General features: G+C 49.9%; 9 protein-coding genes across 9 annotated transcripts, besides 21 other annotated features; all 9 read right to left on the bottom strand.

The window, feature by feature from the left end:
* Window positions 1–15,021: part of a sequence feature (heterozygous, non-Esmeraldo-like haplotype) that runs on past the window's edge.
* Window positions 11–784, bottom strand: Tc00.1047053509693.130 (uncharacterized protein; the record flags this gene model as incomplete). Its single annotated transcript, XM_811829.1, has 1 exon — window positions 11–784. One exon carries the CDS (start codon window positions 782–784, stop codon window positions 11–13), a length of 774 nt encoding a protein of 257 aa, XP_816922.1.
* Window positions 39–181: a microsatellite.
* On the bottom strand, window positions 1,215–3,620 carry Tc00.1047053509693.120 (hypothetical protein, conserved; the record flags this gene model as incomplete). Its single annotated transcript, XM_811828.1, has 1 exon — window positions 1,215–3,620. One exon carries the CDS (start codon window positions 3,618–3,620, stop codon window positions 1,215–1,217), a length of 2,406 nt encoding a protein of 801 aa, XP_816921.1.
* Window positions 3,555–3,576: a sequence feature (AT_rich).
* Tc00.1047053509693.110 (hypothetical protein, conserved) lies at window positions 3,844–4,719 on the bottom strand (the record flags this gene model as incomplete). Its single annotated transcript, XM_811827.1, has 1 exon — window positions 3,844–4,719. The coding sequence occupies one exon, from the start codon at window positions 4,717–4,719 to the stop codon at window positions 3,844–3,846; it is 876 nt and encodes a 291-aa protein (XP_816920.1).
* Tc00.1047053509693.100 (2-aminoethylphosphonate:pyruvateaminotransferase-like protein, putative) lies at window positions 5,092–6,294 on the bottom strand (the record flags this gene model as incomplete). Its single annotated transcript, XM_811826.1, has 1 exon — window positions 5,092–6,294. One exon carries the CDS (start codon window positions 6,292–6,294, stop codon window positions 5,092–5,094), a length of 1,203 nt encoding a protein of 400 aa, XP_816919.1.
* Window positions 6,506–6,550: a sequence feature (A-rich).
* Window positions 6,551–6,573: a microsatellite.
* On the bottom strand, window positions 6,706–9,675 carry Tc00.1047053509693.90 (serine/threonine protein kinase, putative; the record flags this gene model as incomplete). Its single annotated transcript, XM_811825.1, has 1 exon — window positions 6,706–9,675. The coding sequence occupies one exon, from the start codon at window positions 9,673–9,675 to the stop codon at window positions 6,706–6,708; it is 2,970 nt and encodes a 989-aa protein (XP_816918.1).
* Window positions 10,335–10,376: a sequence feature (T-rich).
* Window positions 10,386–10,410: a microsatellite.
* Window positions 10,454–10,476: a microsatellite.
* Tc00.1047053509693.80 (hypoxanthine-guanine phosphoribosyltransferase, putative) lies at window positions 10,979–11,674 on the bottom strand (the record flags this gene model as incomplete). The annotated part of the gene is made up of 1 exon (XM_811824.1): window positions 10,979–11,674. One exon carries the CDS (start codon window positions 11,672–11,674, stop codon window positions 10,979–10,981), a length of 696 nt encoding a protein of 231 aa, XP_816917.1.
* Window positions 12,049–12,097: a sequence feature (T-rich).
* Tc00.1047053509693.70 (hypoxanthine-guanine phosphoribosyltransferase, putative) lies at window positions 12,706–13,431 on the bottom strand (the record flags this gene model as incomplete). The annotated part of the gene is made up of 1 exon (XM_811823.1): window positions 12,706–13,431. The coding sequence occupies one exon, from the start codon at window positions 13,429–13,431 to the stop codon at window positions 12,706–12,708; it is 726 nt and encodes a 241-aa protein (XP_816916.1).
* Window positions 13,701–14,444, bottom strand: Tc00.1047053509693.60 (hypothetical protein, conserved; the record flags this gene model as incomplete). Its single annotated transcript, XM_811822.1, has 1 exon — window positions 13,701–14,444. One exon carries the CDS (start codon window positions 14,442–14,444, stop codon window positions 13,701–13,703), a length of 744 nt encoding a protein of 247 aa, XP_816915.1.
* Window positions 14,627–14,652: a microsatellite.
* Window positions 14,739–14,765: a microsatellite.
* Window positions 14,825–14,847: a microsatellite.
* Window positions 14,973–14,996: a sequence feature (AT_rich).
* Window positions 15,022–15,288: a sequence feature (areas merged during assembly that could not be assigned to a particular haplotype. This can correspond to areas where the two haplotypes were merged or to regions with more than two copies in the genome that were merged during assembly.).
* Window positions 15,045–15,065: a sequence feature (AT_rich).
* Window positions 15,289–15,779: a sequence feature (heterozygous, Esmeraldo-like haplotype).
* Window positions 15,396–15,419: a microsatellite.
* Window positions 15,436–16,866, bottom strand: Tc00.1047053509693.50 (methionine aminopeptidase 2, putative; the record flags this gene model as incomplete). The annotated part of the gene is made up of 1 exon (XM_811821.1): window positions 15,436–16,866. One exon carries the CDS (start codon window positions 16,864–16,866, stop codon window positions 15,436–15,438), a length of 1,431 nt encoding a protein of 476 aa, XP_816914.1.
* Window positions 15,780–16,039: a sequence feature (areas merged during assembly that could not be assigned to a particular haplotype. This can correspond to areas where the two haplotypes were merged or to regions with more than two copies in the genome that were merged during assembly.).
* Window positions 16,040–17,005: part of a sequence feature (heterozygous, non-Esmeraldo-like haplotype) that runs on past the window's edge.
* Window positions 16,802–16,835: a microsatellite.
* Window positions 16,915–16,942: a sequence feature (AT_rich).

Here is a 17,005-nt window from a genome sequence, read left to right as displayed (position 1 = left end):
GCCATGCGTTCTACTCCGGCGGTGGCGGCGGCGGTGGATCTTCATCGTCCTCGTCATCCTCATCGCTTTCCTCTCCGTCATCGTCGTCATCTTCTGGTGGTGGCGGTGGCGGCGGTGGGTCCTCCTCGTCATCGTCGCCCTCCTTTTCGAGACTCTCCGATTCATCATCGTCATCATCATCCGCAGGCGGCGGTGGCGGTGGCGGTGGCAGTAAATTATCATCACTCTTCTTACCTTCTGCTTCTGCAATAACGTCCCCACCATCACCGACAATCGGAGGAGCTGGCGGTGGATTAACATCGTTTTCCTCTCCCCTTTCTGCCGCACCACCAGCTGTGGTCTGAGGGCTTCCACTCTTTCCGCTCGGCAAATCAATGCCCTGCATGGCAAGTCTCAGCATTTTCTCCTTGTGCGCCTCGAGTGCCCTCAACTTCGCCTCCTTAAAGGCCGCCTTACGCTCCTCCTGCTTGGACTTGCTGCGGATCGCGCTCTCCGGCAGGATGCGAAGGTGCGGCGCCAACAACTCCACCTCAACCTCCTCGTAGTTTCCAATCAACAAACGCTCGCGGGGAAAGTGAATGGCACGTTGCTTCTTAGCGGCACTCATCACACTCGCCAGACGCTCCTGAAACAAGTCCTGGAGAGTGGAGTCACTGTAAATTTCGCCCCAAAGAAGAACAGCACCCCGCCCTGCATCTATTTTCTTCAGCGACCCGTTCAGTCGCTGAAGCTCACGGAGAAGCAAGTCAATATCAGCGTTGGTGTCTATGATGAGCTCCACCATTTGCCGCCGCACACACACACACACAAAAAAAAAACGCCTTCGTCTCCTAAGGCTTCTACCCCTTTACCTTGGGCCCCTCTACCATGCACACAAAAAAAGAAGAAAGTAACAACCGCCAATATATATATATATGAGACAGGGACAAAAGAAGAAAAGTTTTCTTTTTAAGGGCCTTAATTACCCCTTCAACTTGAATTGTAGAAGATATTGGAAAGGATACCTCACAGGCAAGCACTGTGTAACAATGATAAAACCGTGAGTATCAACGCGGAAAGGGTGTGACCATGCATCGCAACTGTTGGATGAGCGCATGCAAATCAAGACATTACAAGAGCACATTTTTGTTGCGCGGAATCCCCTCTTCTTTCTTGCTGTTGTTGTTTTTCCCCCCGCATTCCAACTCCAAACCCCAAAACCCTGTCTTGGGAACCTATATTATTCCGGCTGCCTTCAATTCTGAGATCGCCTCCCGAATTCTACCACAGCGGAGAAGTCCCTGCGCTCGTTTTTTCACTTCCTTTTCGTGTTTTCGCCGTAGACGCAAAACTGCATGTGACTCACCCGCAACAGCGCAAACTTCACGACACTCATACGGCTTGTCGCACCATCGACAGAAGTGCTTTGCACTTTTCCTTTCAACAACTCCGCAGGGGATTGCTGTCGTCGCCATCTCCGCTACAGCGCCGCTGACAACTGTACATGTCGTAGATAACACGGGCTCCGCCCTCGGTGAGTAAAGATATCCAAATGACGATACCGACCCATCGGACCGCTCCGGCCGCGGTGACGTATAACTGCGTTGCCACATGTGTCGGCTTGACCCGCGACTTTCCCTCTCCGCATCCTCAGCTCTCCTTGACAAACTCGAGGGCGGTGGCGATGGTGGTGGTGGTATTAGCCCGCCTCGACGACACGGTAGAACTTTGTGCTGCGCTGTTCCCGTTCTCTCGAGTACAGGGGTGTCCAGGCTGGTCAACGACTTGGTGTGTAACGACGCTCCGTAACGCTGGTAGTGGGCCCCACACGAACCCGGTAAATCGGAATGGATGAGAGACGGAGACTCTATTAGACCCTCGCGAAACTCCCTTGCTGAAAGGCTCAGTTTACACGACGGCTTCCAATCATTCCCATCCATCTCAGCCGCATTAAAGTATCCGTCTCGTAGACACACCAGCGAGGGGGAGCGCAGCACTCTCACCCGTGAGGCTTCCTTGTGGTCCGCCCTTAAACCCATTAATTGTGTTTTCCTTTCATTGTCCTCTGGTTCGTAGTACGGCCTTTCTCCACAAAGCCTTTCCACCCGCACCTGCTCACCAAAATGAGTGTTGGGATTCACATCATTATCATCATGGCTCATAATATTTACAACCATCGTTGAATTATTTTGGGGTGGTGGTGATGTAGGTGAAAGAAGTCCACTTCCCTCCCATCTTGGAAACTGAAGTGATTTCTGGTGAGAGTTGGAGCCCTGACAGGTCTCGTCGACCCCTTTCTCGTGTGAAGAAACAACGGAACTCCACATTGAGTTCTCTTCAACAAAATTCTCACCAACAACAGGGGGGCGGAGGAGATCTGACTCTGCATGCATCAAAAACTCCTCGCCAATGCTGCTGAATGTAAACAAGGAGGAGGTTTTCGCAGATCGACTGTCGCCCAGGTGACTCGTCCTCTGAGAAGCACTAGCAGCCCCTACAGCGCCTGTAGGTGTTACTTCCTGATCGAGCCGCTGTGGGAAGGCCCGTTCCCTCGCATATGAACAAAGAAACGCCTCTCGCACATCCAACTCTTCTTTTTCAATGAGAGCTCGCCCAGACATCTCATCTTTAATGAGGGTTTCCTTCTTAGCTGTGATTTCGTCATCTTCTTCGTCTTTTTCCTTCTGCTGTTTCGTTTCAGTTTTTGAGTTATTGTCGCCATCTGGCTGCACAGCCACATTCTTTGAAATTAGCGTGGGGAGCAAACTCCGTTTTTTCCCCCGGGATTTGGTGTCCGCGTCCCCAGGCGCATCAAGAGCGGAGGAATAAAAATGCGGCGACGGAGAGTCAGTGTGCTCCTCCTCATGGCAGGAGATGCAGGTAAATAGTGCGGATGTGTGGGAAAAACCGACAGAATACTTCCTCTTCATACTCACAACAGCGGAGAGACCCTCCACGGAACACTCTGTATAGTTCTCGGTTGTTGTTGTTTTCGGCGTTGACCCCGAACTTGCCGCCGCAAACTTGTCATTAACCCGAGAAGAAGGAGGCGAAGGTCCATCTGACATGCCATTCATGCACACTGCCGTTGATTCCGGCTCGGCAGTCACTTCCCTGAACACGGGGGCCCGCTGGCGGAAGCATTCCTCTGGCCCCCTCTTCGTGTCATTCACAGCCGACTCGCCCATCCCGGTTGTCGCTGCTGTTGCCCCTGTCACGATCGGTTTTGTCTTCGTGTGGTACGCGCTAGAGCAGTTGGTTCCTACGTTTTCCAGTGCTGGGGCCGTCAATGTAATGCCAAATGGCACGGAAGGAATCGAAAGCACATCTTCCTGTTCCGGCAAAAGTTCTTCACGGGCATGTGAAGGGGCGTCCGGCCCGGAAAACGCAACCACACTCGAGGTGCCACAACGCTGGATGTTTGATTCACTTTGTGCAAACATGCGACTGCGACGGCCGCGACGCCTCCGCCCACGGCTTCTCGTGCTGATGCTGCTTGCGTGGGCAATGTTGCCGTCGGCAGTGTCCTTGGCGCATGTCGCTCCCATCACTGTAGTTGAGCAACAAAAAGAAACAAAATAAAAATAAAAAATTAAAGCATCCATCAGAGTGAGAAGACACCAAAAAAAACAAAAAAACATGCAACTTCATGGAGTGCCAATCCCAGAAAAGTACTGATATGCCTCCATAAATAAATGACCCACCAATAAGAAATGATTCATGAAAGAAGATATGTATTTGCTCAGGGACGTGTACTCACACTCTCGCACCATCCCTCTTTTTCTCCCAACTTCAACTTTTCTACCAGTCTATGTTGTGTCCCGCTTGTGCATGTATGTTCGCGTGTGAAAGTGTCACCAACATCTAAGGCTGCTGATGACGAGACGGTAGAGACATCCATTTGGCGATGCGTTCCGCCAATGCTGAGGCAGCAACGATGGACGCTTTCCGCTCCTTCTTCAACGCAGAACTAGTACCTACCGGGGCCAAGTCCAGCTGAACGACATACTGTGTGAGTAGCTCATCAGCCTCGACTGCCTTTCGCAGAATAGCCTCTCGCAGGGTCTCATCCACCGTCTCTTCGGTCCGAATACCAGCGGAAACAGCATTCATATTACCGGCCTCCTCATGCTCCTCCTCCAATGCGGTATTCGTGTCCGATAATTGGCTCTGCCAGCGCCTACCAAGGCTCTCCAGCTCACTCAACACAAGAAGAAGCGGTGCCTCATGCGTTCGTTCCACCCGGCGTTGAAACATGCGGAATGCGCTCTCTGTGGCGTCGACGAAGTTGATTTCATCATCATCCTCTCCAGTTTGCCGGAAAATCGATCTGCCTGACGGGCAGCACGGGCTTTGCCCGCTGTCTCCCACGGTGTCACCACTAAAACCCTTCATGTGACCAAACGGTGAGTGCCAAAACCACCGCAGCCCCCAACCAGACGCCGGCCTCTTCACATTATCCTGCGCAGATCGAATGTTCCGTCGCTCTCCGCACACGCGCCTGATCCATTGGCACATGTACCCCACAACCACAGCACCGCAAGTTCCCAGCAGAATGTTTTTGTGGGTCCGAAAAAAAGACCGCAATCGCCGCAGCAGCCGCACAGTGATCTCCTTCACTTTTGATTCCGCAGCTGCAGCGCCTCTACTGGAGGCCTTCGGCCGACTCGCTCCCAAAGAAACGGCGACCGACAATTGGGAAGCATCGGACGCCTCCGTCTGGAAAAGCCGACGAAACATCCTTGCAGTCGTGCCCTATTGAAATCTCCCACCCTGTGCGTCAATCGGCCAGGAAAAGAAGAAAACAAAACCAATTTGTTTACGCCCTTTATCACCCTCCGCCGCCCGCACGACACCACACTGCAGCTGAATCATAAATGACGTAATCCATGCAGGTCCAAAAGAAAAAAATAAATAAACAAAAAGTTGCATACCGCCAAAGGAGAACAAGACGTAAAGAATGTCGTAGCACTGCTGCAACGGTGGCTTAAGAGAATTCTATTACTTCAAAAGAAGGAAGAAGTCATTAAAATTGAGAAAAAAAGATTTCTCTTTTTCTTGTCGTTTTACTTCGTTCTTTCTTTTCCATTTCTTATTCCTCCTTCACATTCATCAACGGTCGACGTCTTTGAGCGACACATTCATTCTTTTTAAGACGTTCCCAACGGCATCCATGAGCGCAACGCAGTCGGGCATATGAATGTCCCCAAGCGTGCCGATACGAAAAGTATCGGCAAACGAAGCCTTCCCGGGGTAAATCACGAAGCCCTCGTCCTTGAGGCGGTCGTAGAACTCATTGAAGCTCCAGTTGGGCACCTGTGGACTACGAAAGGCGGTGATGACAAAACCGTAGGATGGTCTCGTGGGATCAAGAAAAAGCTCAAAGCCATACTCGCCCGTCATGCGGTCAACAATGTAGCGATTCATCTCCATGTAGCGCTTTGCACGCGCTGTCACCCCTCCCTCCTGTTCGTGCTCCAGTAGGGCCTGACGAAACGCAACGATGGCCTGCACTGGCGGCGTCTGACTGAATTGGCCACCGTTCTTCTCAAGACCATCCCACTGCATCGAGACGTCAAGTGTGTAACTCGGCGACCACCCGCGGCATCGCTCTAGAAGGGCCCGACGTGCCAAAACGAGGGAAAAGCCCGGAACACCTTGAATGCATTTGTTCGCAGATGTCACCAAGATGTCGCACACATCCGGCACGGAAAAGTCCACGGCACCAAAAGAACTCATCGCGTCGACAAGAATGGTCGCCTCCGGGTGATGACGACGCACGATATCACTCACCTCCTCAATGGGGTTAAACATGCCGGTACTCGTCTCGCAGTGGACAATACCAACAGCAGTGACGGGAGACGTTATTTCGGCAAGTTGTCTTTTAAACGCCGCAAGGTCCATGTCAACACCCTCTTCCGTGTCAAACACCCGCAGCTCGGCTCCACCATGCTTCTCCACAATGGAGGCCATACGATAGGAGTAGGACCCGTTGCGAAGAACAACAAAAGCGCCCGAATGATTTGGAGGAATGATGGTGTTAATCGCTGCCTCGATGCCCATGGTGCCACTTCCCTGCATCGGCACACAAGCCCATTCCGCCTCCGGAGCCTTCCCTATTTTTAAAACACCGCGCCTCACCTCCGCCACAGCCGTGAGAAAATCCTTGTCACGGCTGCCGTAGTCATCAAGCTGTGCCTCCCGCACCGTTTGGGATGTAGACAGAGGCCCAGCGGTAAAGAGAACGCCGTGTTTGCGGTGATGCCTTTGCGCGTAATTCCCCAGAGACATCTTCACTATGTGTGACAGCCTCATGAAGACAAGAACTTAGCTACCTCCTTTTTATGGCCAATATTTTTCCCCCTTTATTGACAATCTTACGGCAAAATAGAGGAGAAAGAAAAAAACAAAAAAAAATTTCATCGTGCATGGAGAAAAAGAAATTAAAAAAGAAGGAGAAGGAAACACACGTAATGTGCTTACCGGCAATAACATACATATATATAATAAAACACCTTCCAGAAACTTTGTTTTTATTTTTGGTATTATTTCTTTTTCCTTTTTCTTTTTAAATAATAATAATAATAATAATAAAACAAGCAAAATTTCGTGATCGCCAGTAAACAAGAGTAAGCAACTTATATACCACGTGAATTGCTACCACGTACTCATATGCATACACATGTAATAAATATATAAATATATCCATGTAGAATATACACCCTTCTATTGTATTACCATATATAACTGCATCCATGGCAACCCTTTACGTTGGTACCAATCGCGTCTTACATAGTACCAGTCCGAGGCCTCCGAAATCTCAATGATATCACCCACGCAATCAAAGTAGCGAATTCCAAGTTCCTCAGCGTCCACCTCGTTTGCATTATCAATATCAAGAGGAAAAAAGAGCACATGATCAAGACCGTGGGCCTTCAAAGTCGTCTTGACTCGCCAAATAATGCCGTCCAGTCGTGTTCGTCGACTAATCGGCTTCATTGTGACAGTCATTGGGAGTACAAGCGACCCCACAGCGACAGCGGAGCCGCTTACTGGTGGTGGAGGTGGTGACTTATGCTGCCTTGTAATGTACGATTCATCTGGCAGAATGCAGAGTGTCACGGGCGTATCATACACCTCCATATTCGTCCCCCGCTCCGAGTCCGTCACGGACGACGCGCTTCGCCGGTCTACCTCGTCCACCTGACGCTTACTGAAATCCAACCGCGCTGGTGGCTGCAACGCCCACTTCTTGCAGCGCTCCGCCACAGCCGCCGCATCCCGTGCAATCCTCACCACTTCATTGGTTAGTAGTGACGTGTTGCCATCGCGGTATCCCGTCGTTGAGTAGCCGGGAGAGGCGGTCAATCGACGGAGGGTCCGCTCAATCCCAGCGGTTTTGGTGAAATCGCCCCCAATTACCGGTCCCAATGTGGCATCCGTCACAAACAACGCCGCAGCTGCGGCTATAGAATGTGGACTTTGGGTCGACTCCAAGTTCCCTGGCATGTTCATGGTGGAGCTCATTTCCATGTCTTCTCCGCATGTCATCATCCCCCGACGCTCTTCAAAAAATGACTTGGCGTACAGTTCGTTGAGCTCCGCCCGCAGTCTTGACCTCTCCTCCTCATGAACGGCATATGCCTCTCGCATTGCTTTAAGTCGCCACTGCCGGTGTACATAACTCGCCATGATTTTTTTGCGCAAAATCTTCTCCAACGCCTCTGTGGAAAGACCTTGACAACGACCAACGCTCCCAGGCGGACTCCGCAACTTCTCATCCACGTGGAATGTGTGAATCGCCGGCGTAGCAACAGCACGCGTCTCTTCCGCGTCCTCGCCTCGACCCGCCATTTTACGTCCTGCCGTTGGTGTCAAACCCCGCGTCTCCGGCAAATCCACTTCTTTATCGCCATCGGGCCTGGCACATGATAATGACAAACAGCGTCTTTTTCGTGGCGCCAAAAGTGAAAAGTGCTCCTCGTCTATCCAGTCCACCTGCACGACGTCATCCTCGTGTCCCTCATGCAGAGTGAGCAGCGAAAAGGCTTCGGCGTGTCGCAGCCAGGGAATTTTATCAACCGTCTCGGATATTACCTCATGGCTCGCTAAACAGACGGTGTCGCCCAACTCCACCGCGTCAATTGTGGCCTGCAAGGCCGACGAGCCGCGCCGCAAACACCCGGCCAGAGAAGCCGATCGTGACGCCGCCTGTATAATGTCGTTTCGTCGTTCTTTTGGCAGCTTCTCCAGCAACGTCCCATAGGACTGACTAACGCTACTAGCAATCAATGCGGCCGCTTCTATCGTTGCTTCCCTCGTCTCCTTGTTGCTTTCGGTAGTTGACGTGAGACAGCGAGATATCAAGCCCTGTGAAGCACTCTCCCTCGTATTCGAGCTGTCGGGACGAGGCAATGATTCCCTCGAGATCGGCCGGCTCACGGTGCCTAAGGAGCCGGAGTGCGGATCCGCAAAAAAAAACTCCCGTAACAGCTGCGACGCAGATGGCCGTTCCAGTGCATCCACGACAAGCATACGCTCCACCAATGCAACCACCAGCATGTGCAAACTCCTCTCTTGCTGAGTAAATGCGGCCCCGTATTTCGTCTCTAATGACTGCAGGTCAGATGGACTGAAAGTGTGCGCACGATAAAGTGCCTCCCTATCGTACTGCCCTTCTGTGACGACGTGAATTTGCGCCAGCACGTTATCTGCAACAAAAGGAAGTTTCAGACAGTACATCTCATAAGTGAGGACACCCAATGCCCACACGTCAGCACCAAACGAGTATGGCTCACCAAGGCAGAGTTCGGGGCAAAGGTAAAAAGGCGTACCAATAAATGTGTTTGCCAACGGATCCGTCAAGTTTACAAGTTTGCTTGCACCAAAGTCCCCAATTTTTACGCTGCCGTTTTTGGTCATGTATACGTTAGCCGCCTTGACATCACGGTGAATAATGTAGCACTGATGGAGATACGAGAGGGCTTCCAGGCACTGTCGCACAATGTCAGTGATTCGGTACGACTCAATCCAGTTATATGGACGCGCCTGCCCATGTTGCGTGTCGTCCAAGACGGACACCGCCCTCCGTGTCGTCAGAATATTTTTACTACCACTCGCTAGATTTGCACTTTGACTCCCTTCACGCATGTCCTCCCTCTCTTGTTCCTCCCACTGATGGGAATGACAGGACCCTTTATTGTTGCTTCCCCCGCTGAGCTCCCAGGAGCGTCGCAGGAGGAACGTCAAGTCACCGCCCTCCGCATATTCGGAGACCAAACACATTTGCTTCTCCTCATCCAAAAAGCTGTCAATGTAATGCAAAATGTTTGGGTGCCGCAGGTGTCGCAGAATGGCCACCTCGTTCATTGCAAGCATCACCCCACTGTCCGTGAGTGCATCAAGTGGTACCGCCTTCACCGCAACAGGCTGCCGATACCACGGGCTTCCAGGCAACATGTCATGGCACAGAAACACATTCCCAAAGCTGCCGGTGCCAATTTGGTGACTGCGGGGAAAACGGTCCCACTGCGAAATAACTCTACCACTGTCGTCAGCATGATTGTTCTTGGAATCACTACACGCGGATGCGCACCGCTCCAAGGAGACATTGACGTTCCCCGCCTCCCTCAGCGACCCAAAACTTCGAGACGAAAACGTTTCTGAGCGTATCAAAGACCCCCCACCAACACTCATGCCAAATCAATTATGGTGAATACGCCGAAGGAACAAAATATAATATAATATATACCTTGTGTGGAGTGAAGCTGCTTCTCCCCCTTCCTCACGTAAACAACTGTTCTTCTTTTTGTGTGTATATATATGTAATGTGTGTCTCTGGTGTAAGCAATATAAATACAACGGCGTGAGCCCCAACTTCACGATATATATATATATATATGTGTGTGTTTGTTCTCTTTTAGCTCGAGTTGTTAGCAGGCATAACGAACTCCCCTCAGCCTTTCTTGATTCCCAATCAATCAAATGGCCTTCCCCCAACCAACGCGACCACCACAACTCCTTCTTGTTTACGTATGTATGTATTGTACGTGCAGTCGTGTTGCCCTCCACTCCTTCGTGAATATCGACGGCACAAATTGCCTACAGTCGGAGAAGCAAAAAAAAAAGAACAGAACAGAACAGAGGGGGCGCAACTCACGCAAAAGGAAAATTAGTCGCATTTCTCCGCAAGAAAATTAAACCCTCCACAACAGACGTCCAAATCACCTCTTCATTCACCGGCACCTCCGTCACGCCCCCCCTCACCACAGCAGCCAAAAAAAGATGAAGAGGACGGACGTTTATTACACGAATTACGCGTTTAAATAAACGCGTATAAATATATATTATACGGCAAAAAAAAGGAAAAAAAATAAGAAAGAAATAAATAATAAAAATATCGTCCAAAAAAAATAAATAAATAAATAAATATTTTTTTTTACCGGATCAACAGAATAAAAATTGAGTGAATATAAAATAAATAAATAAATAAATAAAAGATTGATACCTTCAGTTCGTCTCGTATATCAACCCCGGACGTCATGTGCTCTCTTTTTTCTTCTCGCCTTTTAATCCCTCATAGACGCGTGTATGAGGAAAATAATACACATGCGGACCCAACATTTAAGAAAAGAAAAAAGAAAATGAGTCCACTGGCAGCCTCGCAGAAAATCTGCCCCCTTCACAGTCACCCAATAACCCAACAAAATCCCCACTTTTTTTTCTTTTTTCTCAGTCACCTGCTGTGGGTATTCGTTATTTCAGTGCTGTTCCTGATTTATTTCATTATTTTCACCTTTATTTATTTCATTACATTTTGTTGTTCCTCTTCCTTTCCTTCATTTTCTCTATGCCCAACTTTGCGTGGTACGTTAGCATTGTTGCTGTTGATTTCCTTTTACTTTTTATTTTCTCTCTCCTAATAATTTGAATTGCATCTCCTCCTCCTCCTCCTAATCCAACTCCTGCCTGCCCACAGCAGCACTACATCCCTTTGATGTTACAAATGTGCGGGGTACCGTCGTGCCTCCCCCGGCCTGAGGGTGAAGATGTGTCTAAAGCAGCGAAATCGGTCATTCACCTCAAAGCCGTAACCAATCACGTACTTGTTGGGCACCGTCAGGCAGACAAAGTCCGGTTGCATCGTTACCCGGCGGCCTCCAGGTTTGTCCGCCAGCACGCAGACCTTCAACGTGGCCGGCTGATGTTCTCGCTGAACCTTATCCAAGATGTACCTCAGCGTCTTTCCAGAGTCGACAATGTCCTCAAGGATAAGGACATGTTTGCCCCGCAGCGCCTTAAACTGCGTCTCAGCCAGAAGCTTCATCTTGTTCGTGCTGCTTGTACCCCTGTATGAGGCAACCCGCAGAAAATCCACCACGTGTGGCAGACCATAATCACCAAGGTAGCGTACCATGTCTGCAGTGAAGATGTAGCTACCTTTCAGAACGGAGATAATAATGAGCGGGTTTTCATCGCTTATGGGTGCCACACCTCCGCCACCGTGTGTGTCACGGTGGGACAAGGGCCTGTAGAAATCAGCGATCTGCTTGGCGACAGCCTTGATGCTCCGTTGAATCACACTCTCGGTGGCGACAAGTTCCTCCGCCATAGGGTACGCCTTGCCATCCACAACAATAACGCCCTCTGCGTTCCTGCTGACAACATGTACCATCGCTTGCTGTGAGGAAATCATGACGTGCGTCAATACTTTACTTCCGCTGCCACGGCCCTTCCACTCGTTACGTGCAAACACACACGAAGAAAAAAAAGTGAGAGAGAGAGAGAGAGAAAAAAAAAAAAGGGATGCAAGAAAAGTTCAAGAAAACGCCACAGCGGCACTTCGGACTGCGAGAAAAATGACTCAACACGCATGCGCACGCACAAAAAAACACATATAAACAAATTACGCACGTACACACGCATGGGGAAGCAAAAGAGAAGGGCATCACAGCAATGACTCCTCACGCCGCCCACCCCTCGGCTGTAGACATAAGTCATATACATCTCCATTAGAGAGTTCCTCACGTATTCGGTCCTTCATGCACCCCTCGGCAAGGTGGAGGGGGGAAGAGAAATAAAAATAAAAAAATGAGAAAAAAAAAAAAAAAAGAAAAAACGCCACGTGCAAGAATTCGTGGTTGATTTTTTTTTTTTTCCGCACCGGCTGACCCTTCGTTCCCCTTTCTTTTTTTGGAATTTCGCAGCTCTTTTCCACTGAGCCTTGAAGAATATTTTTTGTTTTTCCCTCTTTTACAATTCAACAATGCCTCCACGTGAGTTCTATCGCAGTGAAGCACATGTCTAAATACATACACGCAACGCCGATATACCATGAACACACATGAATTCCACATGCATGCAAGTGCGCAGTGATGTATGCATAGCAACAGAAGCATGGGGAGAAGGATGTAATCAGGAAATGTCGGGGGTACAGAAAAATCAACCTATCAACAAAAACAAAACACACACACATAAACAGAAAGACATCCGACGCCACTACCTCCCCTTCTTCATTCCCCCCTGCCGCCCACTCTACGCCTTCAGAGACTCCCCTGCTGCCCCCCCCCAAGAGACGTCCACACGTACGCCTGGCGGCACGTTTATCGGAGGTTCAACCCTCCCCTCTCCATGCAGGCACACATAAGTAATACTTATTTGCATTGGCCGATTAAATAAAAAAAAACAAAAAGAAAAAAACCTTAAACACATTTCCACATGGCGTCCTCAGTACTTGCTATGAAACTCCCTCTTGGCGTCTCTGTCGGTGTCAGCGCTACCAATGGCCCGCTGCTTCTTCTGCCGCGCTGCCTCCCTCTCCGCATACACCTCCGGACGAAGAACAACAATGTCGCGTAACTCACGGTAGGTGTCGTCGTAATCAAGACCGTAGCCAATCACAAAGGCGTTGGGTATATTCGCCACAACGTAGTCCGCAGAAAAGGGCACGCGTCGCCCCTCACGCTTGTCAAGCAACACAACTGTTTTTAAGCTCGCTGGCCTGCGTGTAAAATACATGTGGTACAAGTAATTCAGCGTGAGGGCGGTGTCAACAATGTCCTCCACAATCAACACATGGTGCCCCTCAATGCTGTGGCGCGTGTCAAGCAACATGCGCACCTGACCGGAGCTCGTGAGACCTTCACCATATGATGAGACGCAAATGAACTCCATTCGCACCGGCACGTTGAAATCACAGAGTGCACGGCACAAGTCAGCAGTGAACATAAAGCTTCCCTTCAGAACAGATATGAGCACAAGAGGGTTGACATAAGGGCGCAGACCCTTTCCCTTGTAGTCATCCGCAATGCGCTTGGCAACCTCCTTAATGCGGGTGCGGATCTCCTCTTCTGTGAAAAGGATCTTCTCTGCAAACTCGTACTCCCGTGGCATGTGGCAAATCTTCCCTTCTTTTTCCCCCTCCTCCTCACGCGCGAAGAGGCGTATAAACATTGCAAAACAAGGTTAAATACAACACAATAAAAAGAAGAAAAAAAAAAGGAAAAAACGGGGGCAGCGAGTATTGCAATAAAATCTCAAAGGGCAAGCCCCCACACACACACCTCTCAAACTTTCCTTAATAAAATGTCAAAGGTCTCTCCTTCACACGCTTTACATTCCCTCCAATGTATACGGTACACACGCTCTCCCTCGCTCTCTGCTTTCACCAACAACAACACCGCCGCCACCAGCCCTTACAGGCTACTAAACGGCCATCAACACTATTGGCGTATCTCCCTTTCTTGCCTCTCACGCCTCTCTCGAACCTCACGCTCCCATGAAGTTTCCATATTTCGTGCGCTGCGCTTGGCCGAGCCAAACAAGTTTTCGTTATAACTACCCATGCCTGTCACGGAGCGCTGATTCTTGGGAATGCGCAGCTGCGAATCGTCTCCAAAGAGATCCTCGTGGCGGACGTAGTGCCGCCGCACCCACACCCAGAACACAAAGGTAAACAGCGTACATATAGCGACCATAAGGCGGTGGTCACGGCTGTACATCTCCTGCTGTTCCCGCAGCTTCACAAGAGCCTCACGACTGATCTGCAAGGACCCAAGCTGCATCTTTCCGTGCACCTGTGACAGATTCATGGCCTTCTCATGATAATCGAACACCATCGTTCGGAAGCGTTTGTCGGCCTCGTAGTGAAAATTCTCATAAATGGCCCGCAGCTGTTGGACTTGTTTCTCACGGGTGCGCAAAAGCGTCTCCAGCTCCTCTGACGACATGGACCGATACGTGTCGATCGTGGGTCGACTTTTGACCGTAGAGGAGGAAGAAAACGTGTCAGTGGTGTCGGCAACATGTTGGGTCCGTGCAAACTCGCGTCGTGCGTGTTCCCCGCAATCATCCCCGGTGAAGGCGGCGGAAGAAAAGTCATTCCCCGACGACAATGATGAGCCAAACGCGGCTGCCGCTAGTCGCGCTCTGCAGTGAGCGTACATCAGTCCCTTCTGTCTCTTCATTCCTTTACAAACCCGCCCACCTTTTACCACGCTGTCTCAAAGATGTGCTGCACTGCGTGAGGTGTGGCCCAACACATAGACGCGCAGAAGCAAATAACAGAGACACCACGGCACCTCACCGAGAGAGGGAGAAAAAGAGGAAAATCAAAGACAGAAAAAGGAAAAGGCGTTGAGGGTAAGCCAATAAAAATAATAATAATAATAATAAAATATAAAGATGATGTATTCGGGTAGATAAATTTTTTTTCGTTTCTTTGATGGTCAACCTATTCCACACACGCACACATAAACGTACTTTCCCTCTCTCTCTCCCTCTCCTTCCGGGCCAAAACGGAAAAAAAAATATGCTCCCCCGTTTTGCTCAAATGACTGTTTCACGCCACACACACACACACACACACACGCCCGGCCCTCTTCATTCTTACGTGTGGCCTTTGAAAATAAAGGGGGGAAAGTGGATTTAGAGACCGTTTCCCAAACCTTTCACCTTCACTCGGCCCTCCGCCTCTCTTTCACCGCAGAGAAATCATAAATTTTTTTTTTATTATTATTGTTACTATTATGACACACATGACCGCCCGTCCACATACCGAATGAAAGTTAAAAAAAAAAAAAAAAAAAGTGATAAAGATGGCACAGTCACGTGAAAAACAAAAGAGGGATATACATACATGCCCTTTTTTACTCTCTTACCCGATCCTAAACAACATCCCTGCATTGGGTCATGTCTGTTTGCGGTACGTGTGTGTGTGTGTGTATAAATATATGCGTGAGAGAATATAAAATCAAAACTAACAAATTAGAAAAAATTGTGGCTCATTCTTTTTTTTTTTTTTTTTTTGTGTGTGTGTGTGAGGGAATTCATTACTTCATTTTCTCTCTTCCCCTTCCTCCTATTGCTTTGCTCGTTGTCAACTGCTTTCCCTCCAGCAGATGTAGTATGCCTCCGTCTCTTCTTCTTATTCTTCTTCTTCTACTAAGCCCTCTGGCCCTAGTAGTCATCGCCCTTGGAGAGAATCTCCTTCGCCGTTGGCTTTAACAGGATGGTATGCTCAAACTGTGCTGTGTAGCAGCCCTTCACGTCACATAGTGGAGGATACCTGTTGACAGCCCCCGCCTCCACCAGCTGGTTCAGGTTGAGAAGGTGCCTGTCGTAGCCGTCACGGTCAAGCCACTTACGCGCAAAGGCCAGCGTTCCGTACGTCTTGTTGATGTGCTTCAGCAGGTGTTGGGCCTTTTCAGAGCGCAACTGTGTTTTATCGCCCCCTGGTACCATCATGTAATGTGAGCACTCCATATCTTCCTGAACGACACCTCGTCCTGTGGAACCAAATGTCTCAATGGCAAACAGCTCACCCTCCTCCATTTTAATCGCCTCCCCACCACGCACAATGGGCACGGATTTGCCGCTGTGGATGACATACGGCCCAATGTTGTGACCGCAGAGATTACGGATGCTCTTGACAGGGTACACCTTGCCTTTGATCTCCACCTCGTAGGATTCCATCACTTCCTGGATGGCCTCGCCAATATCGCACAGACGCACATCAATGCCAGCCTGTTTAATACCCTCGTAGGTGGCTGATTTTACCGCCTCCAGTAATGGGGCATACTCATCGTTGAATGCTACTGTCCACGCACAGTCAACAATCCTGCCGTTGATTTGGGTTCCGAAGTCCACCTTCATCACGTCATCGTAAGTCAGAACCGTCTTGTCGCCTGTGTTCGGTGTGTAATGCGCGGCGACGTGGTTTAGCGAGCAGCCAGTCGGAAAAGCCTGTCCGCGCGTAAGACCGTCCTTCATTATAAGCTCCTCCACCTTCCGTTCAATGCGATCCGTCATGGAGATGAGTGAGATGCCAGGTTTAATGAAGCTCTGGGCGTAGCGACGCACCTGACGATGCACCTCCGCAGCATGACGAAGCTCTTGAACCTCCTGCTCGGTCGCCCTCTCCATCGCTCTCTTCTCCTCGCTACTGTGTCGATAGGCATTGACCTCACCTGGATGTTCGCAAATCTCACCTGGAGGGAAGTTCCCACTAGTGAACTGCATGCACACAGGAACAGTTGGCTCTGGCCACGTCTGCCGCTTCATGCCTGGCGCCACCTGCGGATACGGATTGTCGACGTGATCGGCGGTACTGACTACCTTGACGCCCGTCCCGTCATCCCGCACCTCCTCCGTTGCACTTGTTTTTTTCTGCTGCTGCTTCCCAGCCCCGCTATTTTGTTTCTTCTGATGGTGGCCGTTCTCGGCCTTGGGTAGTGCCGCCTGCGTCTCCTTCACCGCCTTCGCAAGGAGAGCGTCAAATTCGTCATCGTCGCTCTTTTTACTTCCCTTCTTTCCACCCTGGCGTTGCTGCTGCTGCTGCTGCTGTTGATGCTGGTGCTTGCCATTCGTGCCACCTCCCTTTGGAGGCATCGCCCCTATTTCCTTCCCCTAGTCTTTTTTATGAATTCCCTTGGGACCAAAAATAAAAGAAAAATAAATAAATAAACAGCACGCGCGGCACAGAGACCTAACAATGGAGGCCACGGGAACCACATGAAGAAGTGTGGAG

This window comes from Trypanosoma cruzi, genomic scaffold (genome assembly GCF_000209065.1).
Source record: "Trypanosoma cruzi strain CL Brener 1047053516397 genomic scaffold, whole genome shotgun sequence".
Taxonomy (NCBI): domain Eukaryota; phylum Euglenozoa; class Kinetoplastea; order Trypanosomatida; family Trypanosomatidae; genus Trypanosoma; species Trypanosoma cruzi.
This window is presented reverse-complemented; position numbering and strand designations above follow the sequence as displayed.